Source organism: Gymnogyps californianus, chromosome 2, assembly GCF_018139145.2.
Source record: "Gymnogyps californianus isolate 813 chromosome 2, ASM1813914v2, whole genome shotgun sequence".
In the NCBI taxonomy this organism is placed as follows: Eukaryota; Metazoa; Chordata; class Aves; order Accipitriformes; family Cathartidae; genus Gymnogyps; species Gymnogyps californianus.
The window spans coordinates 139822018-139837801 of record NC_059472.1 but is presented as its reverse complement, the minus strand read 5'-3'; the positions used below and the strand labels follow the sequence as shown (position 1 = coordinate 139837801).

At 50.7% G+C, this 15784-nt stretch overlaps 1 protein-coding gene across 1 annotated transcript; it reads right to left on the bottom strand.

The window, feature by feature from the left end:
• Nucleotides 1-284: 284 nt before the first annotated feature.
• On the bottom strand, nt 285-2960 carry DLX5 (distal-less homeobox 5). Its single transcript, XM_050892449.1, has 3 exons — nt 2606-2960; nt 1268-1452; nt 285-972 (listed from the first exon to the last, which is right to left on the bottom strand). The coding sequence occupies exons 1-3, from the start codon at nt 2958-2960 to the stop codon at nt 640-642; spliced, it is 873 nt and encodes a 290-aa protein (XP_050748406.1). The 3' UTR covers nt 285-639.
• Between the last annotated feature and the right edge of the window lie 12824 nt (nt 2961-15784).

Genomic DNA, 15784 nt, shown 5'->3' with positions numbered 1-15784 from the left:
GATAAGGTGTACGCGGTCTTGCAAAAACCCCAGTTCCAGCGGGGAGAGAGCCTCGCCGCCCCTCGGCTCGCTCGTGGGGTACTACAAGGGTCAGATCCTGCCAACACGCCCGGGCTGCTGTGGCACGGCACGGCACGGCGCGGCGACCGAATGTGAGCTTCCAGGATCGGGCCCCTCAAAAAATCCCTCTTTCCTCGCTCGCTCTCTGCAAGCAAATTGGCATTATTTTTTTTTTTTCCTCTTATTAATAGAAGAAGGGGTAATTTGGAAACGTTTCTCGTGGTCGAAATAATTTTATTTTATTCAGAATATACAGTTTAATTCCTCTATCTACAATTATTTACAGGGTTAAAATAACATTGAAAAAAAGTCTCTGGAAAAGTTGAGGTCATAGATTTCAAGGCACCATTGATAGTGTCCACAGCTGAGCCAAAAAATGTCCGTATTGTATAAAAAAGGGTTTCCTTTGAAATGCAATAAGTTACATGCACAAGCTTTACACATTTTAATCTTTGTTTGTTTCTTTTCCCTTTAAAAATCCCCCATATGCATTCCTTTCGTTATTATTCCTTAACAGTAAAACACAGGAGTCCAAGGAACAACAAAAAAAATAAAAAATAAAATAATAAGGGTCAGACTCTAATAAATTGTCCCAGAGGCCAGCGCTAACGGGTGCTGTAGGGAGCCGTGGGGTTGGAGGTGGGAGTTGATGGAGTTGGCAGCGGGGTACCAGGAAGCGGAGCTCTCCAGGTAGCTGGATGCAGGGGACGGGTTGGAGTTTGGAGGGTGAGCGTGTGCGTGGGCATGGTGGCTGAGGGAGCGGGACGAGCCCTGAGGTTCCCAAACCGCAGGCGACTGTGGAGAGTTGCAGGCCATGGGGTCGCTGGAGCTGGGGCTGTGCTCCGGGGGCATCTCCCCGTTCTTCATGATCTTCTTGATCTTGGATCTTTTATTCTGAAACCAAATTTTCACCTGGGAGGGGGGCGGGAGGAGAGGAGAGGGGAGGAAAGAGGGAGGGGGGAGGGAAATCCACACCATTAATGCCCGCCTGGCTAGCCGGCGCTCCGCGGCTGCGATGGACCCGCTCCCCGCCGCCCTCCCGGCCCCTCCGCGGGGCCTGATCCGACCCTTCCCGCCGCGCCGGGGGGGACCCGGGGCTCTGCGCCCCGCCGGGCCGAGCCGGGCCGGGTCGGGCCAGGCCAGGCCGAGCCGGGCCAGGCCGAGCCGAGCCGAGCCGAGCCGAGCCGAGCCGAGCCGAGCGCGGTACCTGTGTCTGCGTGAGCCCCAGGGAGGCGGCCAGCTCGGCCCGCTCGGGCAGGGCGAGGTACTGGGTCTTCTGAAACCTCCTCTGCAACGCCGCCAGCTGAAAGCTGGAATAAATAGTCCGGGGTTTGCGCACTTTCTTTGGTTTGCCGTTCACCATCCTCACCTCGGGCTCCGCCACCTCCTTCTCTGCACGGGCGCAAGGGCGGGAGAGAGACACAGACGCAGACGTTAAGGCGCGGGGCACGGCTCCGCTCCGCGCCGCGCAGCCTGCGCCGCCGGCGGTGGCGTCCCGCCCGCGGGCCGGGCCGGGCCGGGCAGGGCAGCGGCGCCGGCCCGACGGGCCCCCGCGGCTCCCCCCGGGGCTCCCGCCGGGCGGCGGCCCCGCGCACCCCCCGCCGGCTCCCCGCGGTGAGGCGGGGGGGGGAGGGCGGGCCGCTCTCTCCGCGCCGGGCCTTGGCCACCCCCGGCCCTCCTCCGCTTCCCGCGACCGCCCCGGGCATCCTCCGCGGAGGGCGGCGGCGTCGGGCGCGCAGCGCTGCGCGGGCGCGGGCGGGAGCGCGGGGCATGCGCGCCCGCCGCGGGAATTAGGAGGATTATTGGTGTCCTGCTGGGAAGAGGCCGGCCCGGAGCGGAGACCTACCCAGGGCACCGACCGCTTCCCCCGCACGCCCGCGCCTTCCCCCCGCCGCCGGCGGCGTGTCCCCAAGCGCCGCCGCGGCCCCGCTCGTCCCAGCCTGGCTTGGCTACGGGCTTGCTTTATTTTTTTTATCCCTGGCCCCTTCCCCCCCCCCCCCCCAGCAACTTACAAAGAAGTAAATGGAAAGCGCTAAAAACGCGGCGCTTTCTGGTAAAAAACCCTCCCGGCTTCGCAGCCCCGCCACGGCTGGGCTCCCCCTCCCAGTCTCCTCCCCCGCCCCTCCAGCACAGGGAGAAGGAAACTTTCTTTGCCACCGCGAACCTGAGTTTGAGACACGCAACAAGGCTCGGCTATTTTTCCCCCTCTTCCCGCGGGGGGAAGGAGGAGGGAGGCAGCCGTGGGGGCCCGGGGGCAGCTGACAGACGTTTGCTTCTCTAAAGCACTAGTCCTAGGATTTGTGTTTGAGATCGTGCGGGCTGGTCAGGAAAAGTAGACCAGCTTTCCACCTTTTTTTTCACTTTCTTTAGCTTTCCTTTTTAATTTTTTTCCCTTTTTAATTTAATTTTTTTTTTTAATTTCTCCCTATGGTTCAAGGAAAGCTGCGTCCCCGCGGTCCACGGGGCAGGGATCTGCCGGGGCGCGCTCTCCCAGCCTCCCCACGCCGCGGAAGCTCCCCGCACGCCCCCGGCCCCCGGCTCTCACCTGGCTGGCTGGCGGAGCTCTGTACCCGGTTGTAAGCCCCGCTGTACTGGTGGTAGGGGCTGGCGTAGCTGTAGTCTGCATAGGCTTTAGCAGGATAGTTCCCAGCAGATCCGTTCATGCCGTGGTACTGATACTGGTAAGGGTTGAGCGCTTTGCCGTAGGAAGCCGAGGTAGGCGAGCAGTAGCCGTGCGGGGCTCCCCCCGCCGGGCTGTAGTAGTCGGAATCCGTAGCCGAAGACTCGGGTAAAGTGGGAGATTCCTGGGACGGGTGGTGCATGGCTGCGGCCGTCTGGAAAGGAGCCTGGAAGTCGCCGGATCTGATGTTGGGGACCCTTCTGTCAAATACTCCTGTCATAGCTCGGAGCCGGCGGCTGGCTGGGGCTGGCTGCTGGGGCTGCTCGGGTCTAAGCAGACATGTCTGGGGGAGGAGGCTGCGGCGCTGTGTCTGTCTCCGGCAGACTGCTGGCTGGGGCGCAGCATAGGCTTGGTTAAATCCTTAATTGCGCTCTTACGCACAGCAGGGTGGATCGGGTTCCATTGGCCAGAGCAATCGGGAGCAGCGACACCCTAACTCGTCCAACTAGTTTAGCACAACAAAGCTTTGGCTTAAAAAAAAAAAAAAAAAAAAAAAGAGAGAGAAAAAAGGGGGGGGGGGGGAAGTCCCATTCAAGCTCTTCTAAAGTGAATACCAACAGCAATCTCCGAGTCGGAGCGTCGCGATCGGGAGGTTTCCGGCTCTCCCCCCCCCCTGCAGCCGGCGAGGGGGCTCGGCCGGCCCCGCCGTCCCGCGGGCGCGCAGCCCGGTGCCCCCGCACCTCCAGCCCGCAGCGCCCCGGGGGAGGCCCGCAGCCGCGCCGCTCGGATTTGCCGTCCGGTCCCTCTTGGCTACGTTGATGGCTTGGGAACAACGCACCGGGCGCTCCTGGTTCCCAACGCGATTTCTGATCTGGTGGCGATAACCATTAGCGTCTAACCGGGGTTGTTTCACTCGGATCGTCCTCCCTCTCTGGGGAGACGCCGTCCGGGACCTCTGCGTTAAACAAAGTAAATCATATTAGCCCCCCAAAATCTTGAATTTTAGTTACATCATTTCCTGCGTCGAAGACCGGAGCACGGCCCGGAGCCAGGCGGGAAGCTCCCAGCAGGACGCCCTGGCGTGGGGGTGTGGGGGAGCTACTGGGGGCACTGGTGGCACCCTACGGCCTAGGGGCACCCACCCCGCGGGGTTCGCGAAAGGCGACCTGGCTGTGGCACGATGCCTGTGGGCGGAGAGCCCCCGGCCCCCCCCGCCAGCGCCGGCGCCTCTCCAGGTGCGCCCGTGGCCGCTCGGCCCCACGCGTGGCCGCTCCTCACCGCCCCGTGGCGATGCTCACCATCTGGTCCGGCCCCGGCCCAGGGTCAGATGTCCATCACGAGGGGAGCTGAAATCACCCTCACGCGTGGGCAGGAGCACTGGGAGGCCGCCGCGGGGCTTCTCCACTTGGAGGCCGTCGCAAGAGCCCGCTTCCCGGGTGACAGCCCCCCAGAAGTGGCTGGCGCTGTCAGGGGGTGTCCTCCCCGCAGCACCCCGACCAGCAGCACCCTCCTTCACCAGCACCCGGTTTTCCGCGCCCGTCTACGCACCCGGGTCCCAGGCGATGGGCTCCGCGGCCGGAGCGAGCCATGGGCTGGCGATGCCCGTCTCCGGTGATTTTACAGCAGCGTTGCAAAAAAATGGATCAGATTTTACTAGACACTAAGGAAAACAAATAAAGGGCTGTTTTCAGTGACCTGGAGTTGTAGATTTTTCTGAAGTTGTTTACTCTCCAGATTTAGCCTGTTTGCTCACCAAAGATCTCCTAGCCAGCTGGGTAACACTTGTAACACAACCATGCATGTTGTACTTGAACTTATTGTTTGCTTTGGAAATGTCCACAGCTCATATAAAATCACATTAAACAAATCCCTAAGCATTTCATTATATGAATCGCTTACTTAAATCCATTGGAAATATCTCTCCCCCTCTTTATTTTTTTCTAAAGAGAGGAACCGGAGAAGGATATATATTTACGACTGGGGAGGGGGGAAGTAAGTTTATTAAAGCTCCCAATTTGCATCCCGTTGGAAGGGACGGTAGGGATTTTAAACAGATGAAGAGGGGGAGAGGGTGAGGGGGGGAAGCCCATTTGTGTCATAAATTCCAGGGCACTGCACTTCAACACGTCCGGGCAGGAAGGTGCCGTTTGAAGGGAGAAAACAGGAGCGGACCTGGGCGCTGGTATCGCACCCAGCCCCGGCAGCGTCCGGAGCCGCGGCGGGTCCCGGCCGAGCCATCCTGACAAGCTGTTTTTGCAGCTCGCGGGGGAAATCTGGATCGGTTTCCTGCAGCAGAGAAAGTTTGCTCTTGTTTTATTCAGTGGCAAGGCGTGTGTGAGGGGGGAAGTTTCGATATTAAAATAAAAAAAAATAAAAAAGACAGAAATCCACCAGATACAACCGCAAAACCCCCAAGCTGATTTTTTTTGAAGGCATGCGCAGCCGTTGCAGTCCGTGCGAGGATTACCGAGCTGAGGGCGTACAAATCCGCCTGTTTGCGGGTTTCCTGCCCCCGTCCTTCCCAGCCCGAACCCGATTTTCTTGACTTTCTGCTGTTTTTTTCCCCCAGCGGTTTTTATTTAACACATCCGGTGGGGAGCGAGCGTTTCAGAGGGAGCCGGAGTCTGTTTTCTATTTCACAATATGGTCATTGTTTACCGGCACATGCCCGCCGCGCCGCCTGAGCGGCTGCCCAGGGCCCCCGCGTCCAGCCCCGGCCCTTTCGGGCCCAAACCCCGCTAATCCGCGGAGGGGGTCGGCGGGGGGGGGGGTCGGGGGGGGCCCCGCGGTTGCAGCCGGTCCCGGGCGCGGGGGGCGCCGCGGCCGCGGACACGTCGGAGGCGCGCGGCGGCCGTGCCCGTGACAAGAGCGCCACGGCGTGGCCGCGCGGGGCGCAGCGCCGCCGCGCTACCTGCGCGCCGCCCGCTCCCCCCCCCCCATCCCCGCCGCCCCCCTCCCCCCCCCCCCCCCCGCCGCCGCCGCCCCCGCCGGGGCCAGACTGAGCGGCGGCGGCGGCCGCGGAGCCCGGGCGGCCCCGCCAGCGCTGTCCCCGCAGGGCACGGGGACCCGGGCGCGGGAGCCGCCGGACCGGCGGCCGCGGCCGGACAACGCGGCGATTGTTCCCGCCGCCCGCCCGCCCGCGCCGGGGAGCTGCCGCGGAGGCAGCGCTGGGGCCCCCAACCGAGCCCCACGGCGGGACGGGGCGCTGTGTCCCGGCCGGTGCCCACCGGCCACCCCGCCCTGCCCCGGTCCTGGCTGGGGAGCGTCCCCGCGGGCCGAACCCTCCGCGCTAGGGCCTGCCTGGAGGCCGGGAGGGATTTGCAGAGGGTTCTCCGTCCTCTCTCGCTCGGCAGTGCTTTGTTTCCAGCCAACGAGCGAAATATTTCGGATGAAGCCTCTCAGACTTTTGGATGAAATCTTGCAATTGTTCAGAGAAAATCTTTCACTTTCTGGATAAAATATTCTCGTTTGGGCACCGAGTTTTTGCTGGAAACTTTATTTCCGTGGAAATTGCTGGCAAAGAATGAAAGGAATTTTTTTCCCCTTCTTTAAAAAAAAACCCAAACAGCCCTCCACAGTGGAAACATGGATTAACTCTTGTTTTACAGCATCAGAAAATGGTGATTTCCAAACAACGTTAACAACTGAGGGCTTTCCTGGCGCTCCAGTGCATCGTCTTAGGCTTAGGACTTGTTTACCTAGGGGAGTATTTTCAGAATGAAGAGCCAAAGGGACTGAAAGTCCTTGTATGCTCGCCTAAGGCTGAGCAAAAAAAAATTACATCTGCTTCAAAGTAAAAATCTTGTCATGTTCAGTGTGGGCAAAAGCTAGCGGGAATCCAGTGGAGACGGCTAGCGAACGACCCAGAAGGATGTTCACAGGGCGGTGATAAAAGGGAAAAATGCAGGAAAGGATTTTGGAAAGAAACGATTGGGAGCAGGGGAGGAGAAATAAACCCGACAGAAAACCCAGGGCAAGAGTCTAGGACTTTTTGCTCAGATTTTGGTAGCTTTCTGCAGAGCCTCCGGCTCCGGGTACAGCTGGTTCAGGGAGAGGAAAATGGGCATTTCTCCACCTAGACATGACACGTTCTGCTTTGGAGAACTTACGTCCCTCCAAAAGAAAAGGAGGTTTTGTGTTCCTGTGAAGGTCACCATTCGTGTTGATGGAAGGATGCACATGTGACCTTGGGATCGAAGCCTGTCTGGTCTCTCAAGGACTGGGGTAGGCGTTGTTTTTGCCCTCCATCCTGAAGTGTTCACTGGGCTCCAGTCGTCTCCCATCCCTGGAACAGCCTTTTCTCTTGCAGTTGCTTGCAAGTGCCCAGGAAATGCCGGGCCTCTAGTTAACGAAGCGAACCTGTCACTTCGGCATTTCCATGGCTGATGGACTCACTGCCGGGGTTGGCCGCAGCCTGGGCTCCGCTGGCCTCGCTTGTCTGGCCTGTAAATTGCACTGCGCATAAAACCCATGACGTACAATGTTAAGAATTAGAATTTGCTTTTTAGGGCAAATTGCGGCTGTCTTTTTTACTTGCCAAAGAGCTGACATGAGGAACTTACGCTTGCACCTATTTCCCCCAAATTGCACCGACATGACTGAAGGGAGGAACCAGGGCTCCCTGTTAGCATCAGCTGTAGCAGACTGAGCCAAATGTGTGGGACAAGACGGTGTTAAGAGATGCCTGGAGATGCAAGTCTACTGGCTGCAGCCCCTGCTTCCCTCCTCGCTCGGGGTGTGCCTGCCAGGGTCACTGAGGGGTTGCTTAGCTGTTTCTTGATGCAACACAACATTCCCAAGGCAGGGCATTGCCTGGCAATCACAGTCCAGCCATGACCTGCCCCTCCGGAATGGGAAATACTCAATGAACTCACCCATTCCCTTCCCTTTTGGAGCTCTGTCCACATGAGCTCCTGGGGCAGATGGGGAGCTCCTGTTGTTCTTTGATTCAAGGGCTTGGCATGGACGTGACCCATCTTAAGGCGATCTGCTCTGGGCTAGGCAGGATGTTCACGGAAAAGTGAGTCCCAGGGCCTGTCATCAGAAAACCCAGCTTCTCCTTCTGAGTTGTTCTTCTACCTGCCCACTCCCCGGGCAGCTGGGCGCTGTTATTCCAGGAGCCGTAGGTACCTCCAACTGGTGTGAGGCCCGGTGGTTTCCAAGAAAGACAAGACACAAACCAGATGGAGCCATCTTCAGATCAACAGATTGGGTCAGCAGCGAGAGCTGTAGGAGCATGGCTCCCTCCACAGTTGCCTGAAGTTTCCACAACAGACCTTTGAGCACGGACCTGGAGCCACATGGGCGAAACTGCTGCTGGAGGTGCTGCTCTGATGCAGAGCATGAGCCAGCACCGCCGGAGAGCCGGGTGTAAAAGCTCTCTGCCAGAAACACGCCCGAGAAAATATTTGCACTAGCTGCTGCAGAGGTCTGGCACGGCAGTTGGAGCGGTGGTGGTGCCAGCATGCGGGGAAGGGCCTCCGACCAAGAGCAGAGGAGGAAAGGACCTCGGCTGTGGTGGCAGGAGGGGCAGGAGGGAACGACTCCAGGAAATCCAGCGTCCTGGATGAGTGGGCAGCTGGGCTGGATGACTGTAATGATCTTTTCAGGCCTTAAAATTTATTACTGTAGCTTTTAGCTCCGAGTAGCCGAAGGCAGTTGCTCCTCAAGGAAGAGGGTTGATTCATCTCCAGTACGGCCATTCACTCTGCTTATTCTCTCCCGCCTGTCACATCTCCTTCAGCCGTAACTCACTTCTCGGCCTCTCAGATAGGAGCAGGGTCGCTGCCTCTCTGCGGGACTTCAGATGTGAGATAAATCCCTTTGCATCCCAATGCCGCAGGAATGCTTTCCCAGATCTCTGACATCCCTGTTAAAAGATGACCGGTCAAAGAATTTGAGGCGTAGCTCTTCAGGCCCTTTGGTGTGTCTTCAGCGGAGCAGAGCAGAGCAGAGCAGGGCAGGGCAGGGCAGGGCAGGGCTGCTGGCGGAGGGGCTTGGGGAGCCCGCCTGCGGGGGACCTCATGCAACACAGCACGTGGATTTTCCCCTACAAACCTCAGGAATTAAGCTTGCAATTTTTCTTTTGCTCTTTTAATAACGATCTAATATGTTGTTATCCTACAGAGGTCAGCCAAACTTTTATAATTTAGACCTTGAAGGATTTGCGGGTGATGGCAGCCTTAGGAAAAACTCTTGGAATCTCCTGTTTAGCTAATGCTAAGTTTAGTGCGAGGTTAGCATGCCTGTGCAATCAGCTCGAATCAGGCAGCATTAAACCATATAAATCAATGCAGAAATAAACCACAGCAATTAGGCTGCTGGAGCAGTGAATACGAGAAGTGACATTGAACAAGGGGCCAGGACACCTTGCAGGTTAAAGATCAAAATAGCAAAAGCACATCTCTTGTCATATGGTTCTGTCCTTATGTTACGTGGTCTGCCTGTCCTCGCCTATTAAGTTTATCAATACGTACTCACCAACAGTATATACGCTAGCTAGCAGTAGATAGTATCTATAAAATTACTTCATAACTTGCGTCTGTCATAAAACCCACTTCATGTTCAGCTCCTCTGTTATAGCTTAGCCTTATTATGATTATTATTTTTTAAATAAATATATGCTAGACTTCCCCCGTGACTGCAATTCCAGGGATATATTATTTTATTTCATCTTCTGCCTTAGCTTTTATGTCCTTCACTAAAATGTACACTGCCATAATCCAAACTTGGTCTCCCAGAAGTTTCCGATGCAGCACCGGGGAACCTTCTCCTCCTTCACCTTTCACAATCCAGCCTGCAGCTGTGAGCAGCCCTGCAGGGAAGCTGGATGTCACTGGCTGCGTTGTCAGTGCTGTCTCTTCAAGGGGCTCTGTAAGGTCACTGTCACATTCATAAGCGTAGAGGAAAAGATTTTTCTTCTTTTTCTTGTCTCCATGTTTGAATTACATCTTTGTCCTTGAAAGAGGCCCTGCTGCAAGACACATCAAGATGCTCTGCTTTAAGATTCATTTTACATTCCTGTGAAGATCTTCATTTATTGGAAAAATGGAGGTTATTTTCTTCTTCAGCTCAGATTTCTTCATCACAATGTTCTCTAGTCAGTGACTGCAAAATAGCTCTTGGGGCTGTATCATTTGTGCTTCTGCGAGCCTGCTAGTTCTTTTATTATTAGGAAAATGCCTTGGTTTGGGAATGAGAAATAAGGTGTTTTTCTTAAGAGATTTTGAGGCAGGCACATATTTTGAGGTAAAGCACCACCTGGGTGAATACCTACAGAAGGAAAAGATTTTCCATTAAAGATATTTAGCTGAAAATACATTTGGATTAGAAATAAGACGTTTTATCTTTTTTTCTCTCTTGTTCTTTCAAAAAGGGTAAATTAACCTTTGGAAAAAAACCCAAAGGGTTATGGTAGCTTCTGCATGACTTCTACTTTTTCATGAAGATGCCTCCCTTTCCAAGTGAGACCTTTGGATCAAGCAGAGGATGAACAAATGATGCAGACATGACCAAATTAGGTTGTATGGCTTGTGCTGTGCAGGAAATGAGAGCAAATGATTGCTGTGGTCCCTTCTGGCCTTCAAATCTGTATATTTTCAGTAATCTTTTTGTCAGTTTCATAAAAAATTCCACTTTTTTTTCTCACGTGCTGCCAAATAAAGACCTCATGTTTAATGTGCCATCACCCTGATTTCAGAATCCCTCTTTGTTAGAAATGGTGGGCGCATGACGATGCCTGGATTTGGGCTTGGGACTTCTCATCACTTGAAGGACCAGCAGTTAACCCTAGAGCTCTTTAAAACAAGGTGTGCATGGCTGTCTCTTCCCTGATCTCCACAGGGAACCCACCTGATACAAACCACCAACATGATCCAGGTCCTGCTAAAACCAGTAGAAAGGGTCCCCGTTGGCTTCAGTGGGGGTAGACGGATGTTTTGTGTGCCCACGCTCCCTCTCCTGGTTCAATACCTGGAACCACAGAGCTGTAGCTTCTGCCTTAGCCTACCCATTTCGGTACCCATGCTTTAGGGGCTCTCACCTGCCTTCTTTCTTCTCCATCCCGCTTCGCTGGAGGATTCTGCTGTGATGAGTTGGACATGAAATCTTTTCTTCCTCTGGCACTCGTTACTGATTTTAGGCACATCAGAAATCCTCGTCGTGCTTGCAGTTGCTCTTTGCCTCAGCGTACTTACAGTCTGGAGAAGGTACGGGGTGGACTGGAGAGCAGAGAAAGCCATCGCCCCAAAGCCTGTCCTCGGCCTTTTTGCTGTATTATACAAGAGACGACAATTATCCTCTCTGGCTTTGGAAAAGAAGCTAGATAAAATGGAGAGATTATGAAGGGAGGCAGTCATATTACAACAATTCTGGGCAGTGAAATAATAGTTGTGGATGGAGTGAAAGGATGGTACAGTGTGATCCAAAGGCGTGCTGGTGCCAGTGCGAGTCTTTCCAGCCACAGTCAAAAGAACTTTATGCAGCCCTTTGTTTGCTTACACATCGTGATATAAAAGACGAAATCTTCCATAGACTGAAGTGGCCAGGATGTCGTTAGTGTTACCTTACATAGGATTTCAGGGGAGATGGCTTCGGGTGTTTGTGGGCAGAGTTGGACTGAGGATCTCTATCAAAATCTGATTCTTCTTTTGATGAAATAAAAGGTGATGGAGAACGGTTGCACCTCGAATGAAGCAGAGCTCCTTATTGAGGGATTCACATTTAATCTTTTCCCACTAGGACTTCAGAAAGTAATAGAGTGTTAAAAAAAAAGTGACAATCACATATTTCTGCACATTTTGTTTTTATAATTGTAATATTATAGTGCTGTTTACTCAACCAATATAAGCCCGGTGCTCTCGGCAAATACTTACAATGTGTGTGCTCCGAATTTATTCTTTGCAAAGCAGACTTTACACGCCACAGATGAAAACGCTTCAGCCTCATTTAAATAGGAAATAAAAGGGATTGCATTACTCTGTTTCTTTGCAAGCTGGGGAAAAAAAAAAAAGGCATTGTCCTCTTTCAGAGTTCAGATTTCATTTTCTTCAAATGAAGTTGTGGTGGTTAGATTTACAAAACCCCTATTCTTTTTTTTTTTTTTCCCCCACAGATCTGCAAATTTCCTATCTTTAAAGTGTTTGCACACAGTCAAAAAGAAAACAATAGAAACACAAATCTTCAAGCCAAAAGTTCCAAGCTGGCATGAAAAATGGCAAGAACAAGATTTGAACACTTCTTAATACCACTGTAACCATGAGATTACTTTTAAATTTCTTTTGTCTGAAATTCTGTATTTTATTTATCAGGGCAAAACAGAACGTAAAGCAGAAAAGACATTTCTCAAGATTTTCTTGGACTGTTTAAAGCTATATCTGAAGACATATAGACTATAATAGAAACACATAGACCAAATTATTATTGTGTTTTACATTTTGGCATTTTTGCAAACTTCCATAATTATGTCATTTTAGTACATTAAAACAAACAGCAAGGAAATAGAAAATACTTCTTCCACAGCTGTGTTTACTACCTTAGATGTGTTTTTTTCTCAACCAGGCAACCAGTCTGAGATAAGAAGTTTCCCTGCTGTGTAACACAGCACAATCAGAAGCACATGCAGCTCTCACCTGGAGTATTCCAACGTACAAGAGTAGTGGAAAATTAAAGCAATAGAATGGAAAAGTCAATAGCTTTTTCCAGTGAGACACATTTGACATAGTAATAGACTTCCTTTTTAAATATATGAATGTACAGAAGATCTTGGAGGGTTCCTTTGAGTGAAAATCCTGTTTATAAAGGGAAAAAAAGAATATTCAACCTTCCTTGAAGAAATCCAAATTTTAATTGAAAGGCTTTAAAACATATCCCCATTTTAGCATAATATGAAACTTGATTTTCCACTTTCTTTACTACTTTGGGGAGCATATTTTACACAAATGAAAGCCTAATGAGCTGTTCCTAGTCAAAGGGAAATATTTTGTCAAAATTGCAAATATCCAAAGAATGTTATTTAGTCAGTCAGCAGCACCTTCAGAGATTTCCTGAGGAGTTTCAGTCTGCTTGAATATCTATTTAGAAATTAAATTGAAATTTTTCTTACCACCATTTCTATAGCAGAAATAAGTTGCAAAATCATTGCAGAAAAATATCTTTCCCTTGAAATTAACAATATTGCTTTCCAATTTTCAGCCATTGCTGATATGAGGTAACCACTTTTCAAAAAGTCCAGGCATTTTAGGTAGGATTTTATTTCACTGGAAAGTCTGATGGATCTTTTAAAAACTAATTTTGTATGATCACTCGTTAATTATTCTGAATGTTGTAGAAATCACAAATTCTGACAAATTTTTCAGGTCATGTAAACCATACATGTTTCTTGACCTGAAATTAAATATTTTGCTTCAGCTTCGAGTGTTTCTTTAAGGTCTTTGGTTTTGTATAAAGGAAATGAAAGAAATTTTGTAACCACAGAATTAAAATGTGTTGTAAAACATCAGCCTGGACTTTTTAGACTTCCATACTATTTTGTCTTTTTTTTTCAGTATGGACAGTTGAAGATAAAAACGTCTCAAATCAAGTCATGGAATATTTTTGAGTAACCAAATTTACGGTTTTTGTTAAAAGACAACTTTGGCTGAAAAAAAGTAATCAGAACCTACTTTGTTGTTTAAATCAAGCGCTGGCAAATGTAGCGTAAGCCCCTACAGCAGATAGGCACTTAGAAAAATTCTTCTCATCAGCTGAAATTTTAGTCAACCTCTTTTGTCTTGTTTGAAGGTTCTACCCACGACCATCAGACACAATCTGGTTGGTAAGCTTCATTAACATGGTCTTTGCAGCTTGCCTTATTTTAGCCACCTAAAATCCAGGTCTCAAGTCTTGGCCAGCGCCCTCAGCCTCCATTGCAGAGGTGGAGAAAGATGGATGTGTCTCGAGGAGGGATCACTCTCTCCTAGGAGAGGCATCATGAGACAGCTGTGTGGCTACATACCTGAGCTATTGCTTCTACCAAGAATACTGTCAAACTCAAGTAGTTAGGACGCAAGTGAATACTAATATAAGCACTGCAAGCTGTATTGATTTGACTTGTCAGGAGCCCTTTCCAGACCATCTATAACACAGTCTGAGTATTTAGCACTGTAACTGCATGTAATCCGGGAGATCTGGATCTGAGAACCAGCAGATAAAGACAGTTTTGCTCTGTGTGCGCATACGCCATGAGTTTAATGTTTGACTCTTCAAACTCGTAGGTAACCAGAGCATCCCCTGGCACGGCTGCCACTCCAAGCACTATGGATGGGTATTCAAAGAAGGGACAAGTGTAGCATGGTCCCAGGAGAAGCTGAAGTCAGAGTGCTCCAAACAGAAGTGACACCACTCCTTTTTAATAATGAAGGTAATTAAGCCTCAGACACCATAGTAAAGGTCATGGCAAATTCATTGCCATCAGCAAATCAAGTCAAAAGTGTTTTGGAGTCAGGCTGCTCCCATTGGTGCCAGAGGAGGTTTACCATGGCCTTCCCCAGAAGCCAAGTCAGGTCAGCGCCGAGCCTTTGCAAATTCTCAGCTTACCATGATGTGCTCTAGCTTAGTCACTGGATGGGGCAGGGATAGGAGCCACCAGCTGAAGTTTTGTGTCTGAGCACTGCAGCAGATGAGGCTGGCTGCTTGCTCTTGCAGCATGATACTTCACCCTTTGCTATGTCCTCTGCAGCACTTGGCTTTAAAGAGGACTTTTAGAAGTATTTAGAAATAGTTTTGGTTATGAGATAGCTTAGCAAAGCCTATGTCACAGACTTAATAAGGTAAATGCAAAATATTACCGAAGCTTGGGAGGTCTGTGTTTTACTCAGCTAGCCAGTTCATCTCCCTGGTGGGTTGGCCCCAGCCAGCAGATAAGCACCCATGCTGCCGCTCACTCACTCCCCCCACCCAGTGGGACGGTGGGAGAAATAGGAAGAACAAAAGCAAGAAAACTCCTGGGTCGAGATAAAGGCAGTTTAATAGGTGAAGGAAAGAGGAAAAAACAGTAAGCAAAGCAAAGGCAACCACTCACCACCTCCCACAGGCAGATCAATATTCAGCCAGTTGCTGAACATAGGCCACCTTGGAAGCCAGGTCCCCACCTCTCCTTCTTCTTCTGCCTCAAGTTTTGTTGCTGAGCATGATGTTACATGGTAGGGAGGTGAACAGCTGCAAAACACAGATCCTTCCTCAAAGAGTGTGGGAATTTCTAGGCACTTGTAACCATTACAAAGTAGAAAAAAATAGATACAGGGACAGATTTGTCCTACCTGTGATGCCTAGAGAGTCCTTTCTTTAGGATGATATTACAGACACGGGGATGTGGGTTTCCTTAAGGAGGATAACTGGATGAGAAGTGTTTTGTTTGTCCTTCTGTCAAAAGAGAAATGACTGTTTATTTAAACAATGCAATGAACCTTCCTATTCCGTTTCAGAAGAAACCTGGAGTTGCGACTACTTAAAAACCACTTTCTGCAACACAAAGCACCATTCCACTCACAGAGATATTTATAGAGGAAATTAGCACAACTTCTTGATAAATCTGTTGGATTAAAAAGTGATGCGGCTGGCAAACGCAGTTTCCCTTTTAAGCCGTTTGAGCATTTCTGTCATAACAAACATTGTCCCCAAATTGTGGCACCCTTTCCTCTCACAAATTTTTGAGTGGTGCTAGAACACACTCTGATATGATTCCCTTTCATTTCTGACACCGTTATGTCATTTTATGGATTTGCGCTGACAGCATTTCATTTCGACATCATTATAGCATCTCAACTGACTTTCCACACTGAGCACACCAAGAGAGTTTTGTGATGATACTATACTAAGAACAGTTAGAATGCAAAATAACCCTGCTGAAGAGTAATTATTATGCATGAACATGATCAGGTTTTCTTGCTTAAATTTTCAGCTGTTGCAAAGTTCGGTATTTTCTTTCTTTAAAAAATGGCCAAGAGATTCAAGGTCTAGGGAAATCTACCCTGAGGCTGGAGGATGTAGAGCCTGGTGGGTGCACAGCCTGCCGTTATGGCTAGCAAAGGTGGGCACAGCACTCACCAGGAGTCAGTCCATCATCTT

What these genes read in the sequence shown, in the direction of transcription:
- DLX5 (XM_050892449.1), bottom strand. Translation starts at nt 2,960, where the DNA reads ATGACAGGAGTATTTGACAGAAGGGTCCCCAACATCAGATCCGGCGAC. An exon ending in GAGCTCCGCCAGCCAGCCAG is followed by an intron (nt 1,453 to 2,605) that starts GTGAGAGCCGGG and finishes GCGCCCGTGCAG; the next exon opens with AGAAGGAGGTGGCGGAGCCC. An exon ending in TGGGGCTCACGCAGACACAG is followed by an intron (nt 973 to 1,267) that starts GTACCGCGCTCG and finishes CCCCCCTCCCAG; the next exon opens with GTGAAAATTTGGTTTCAGAA.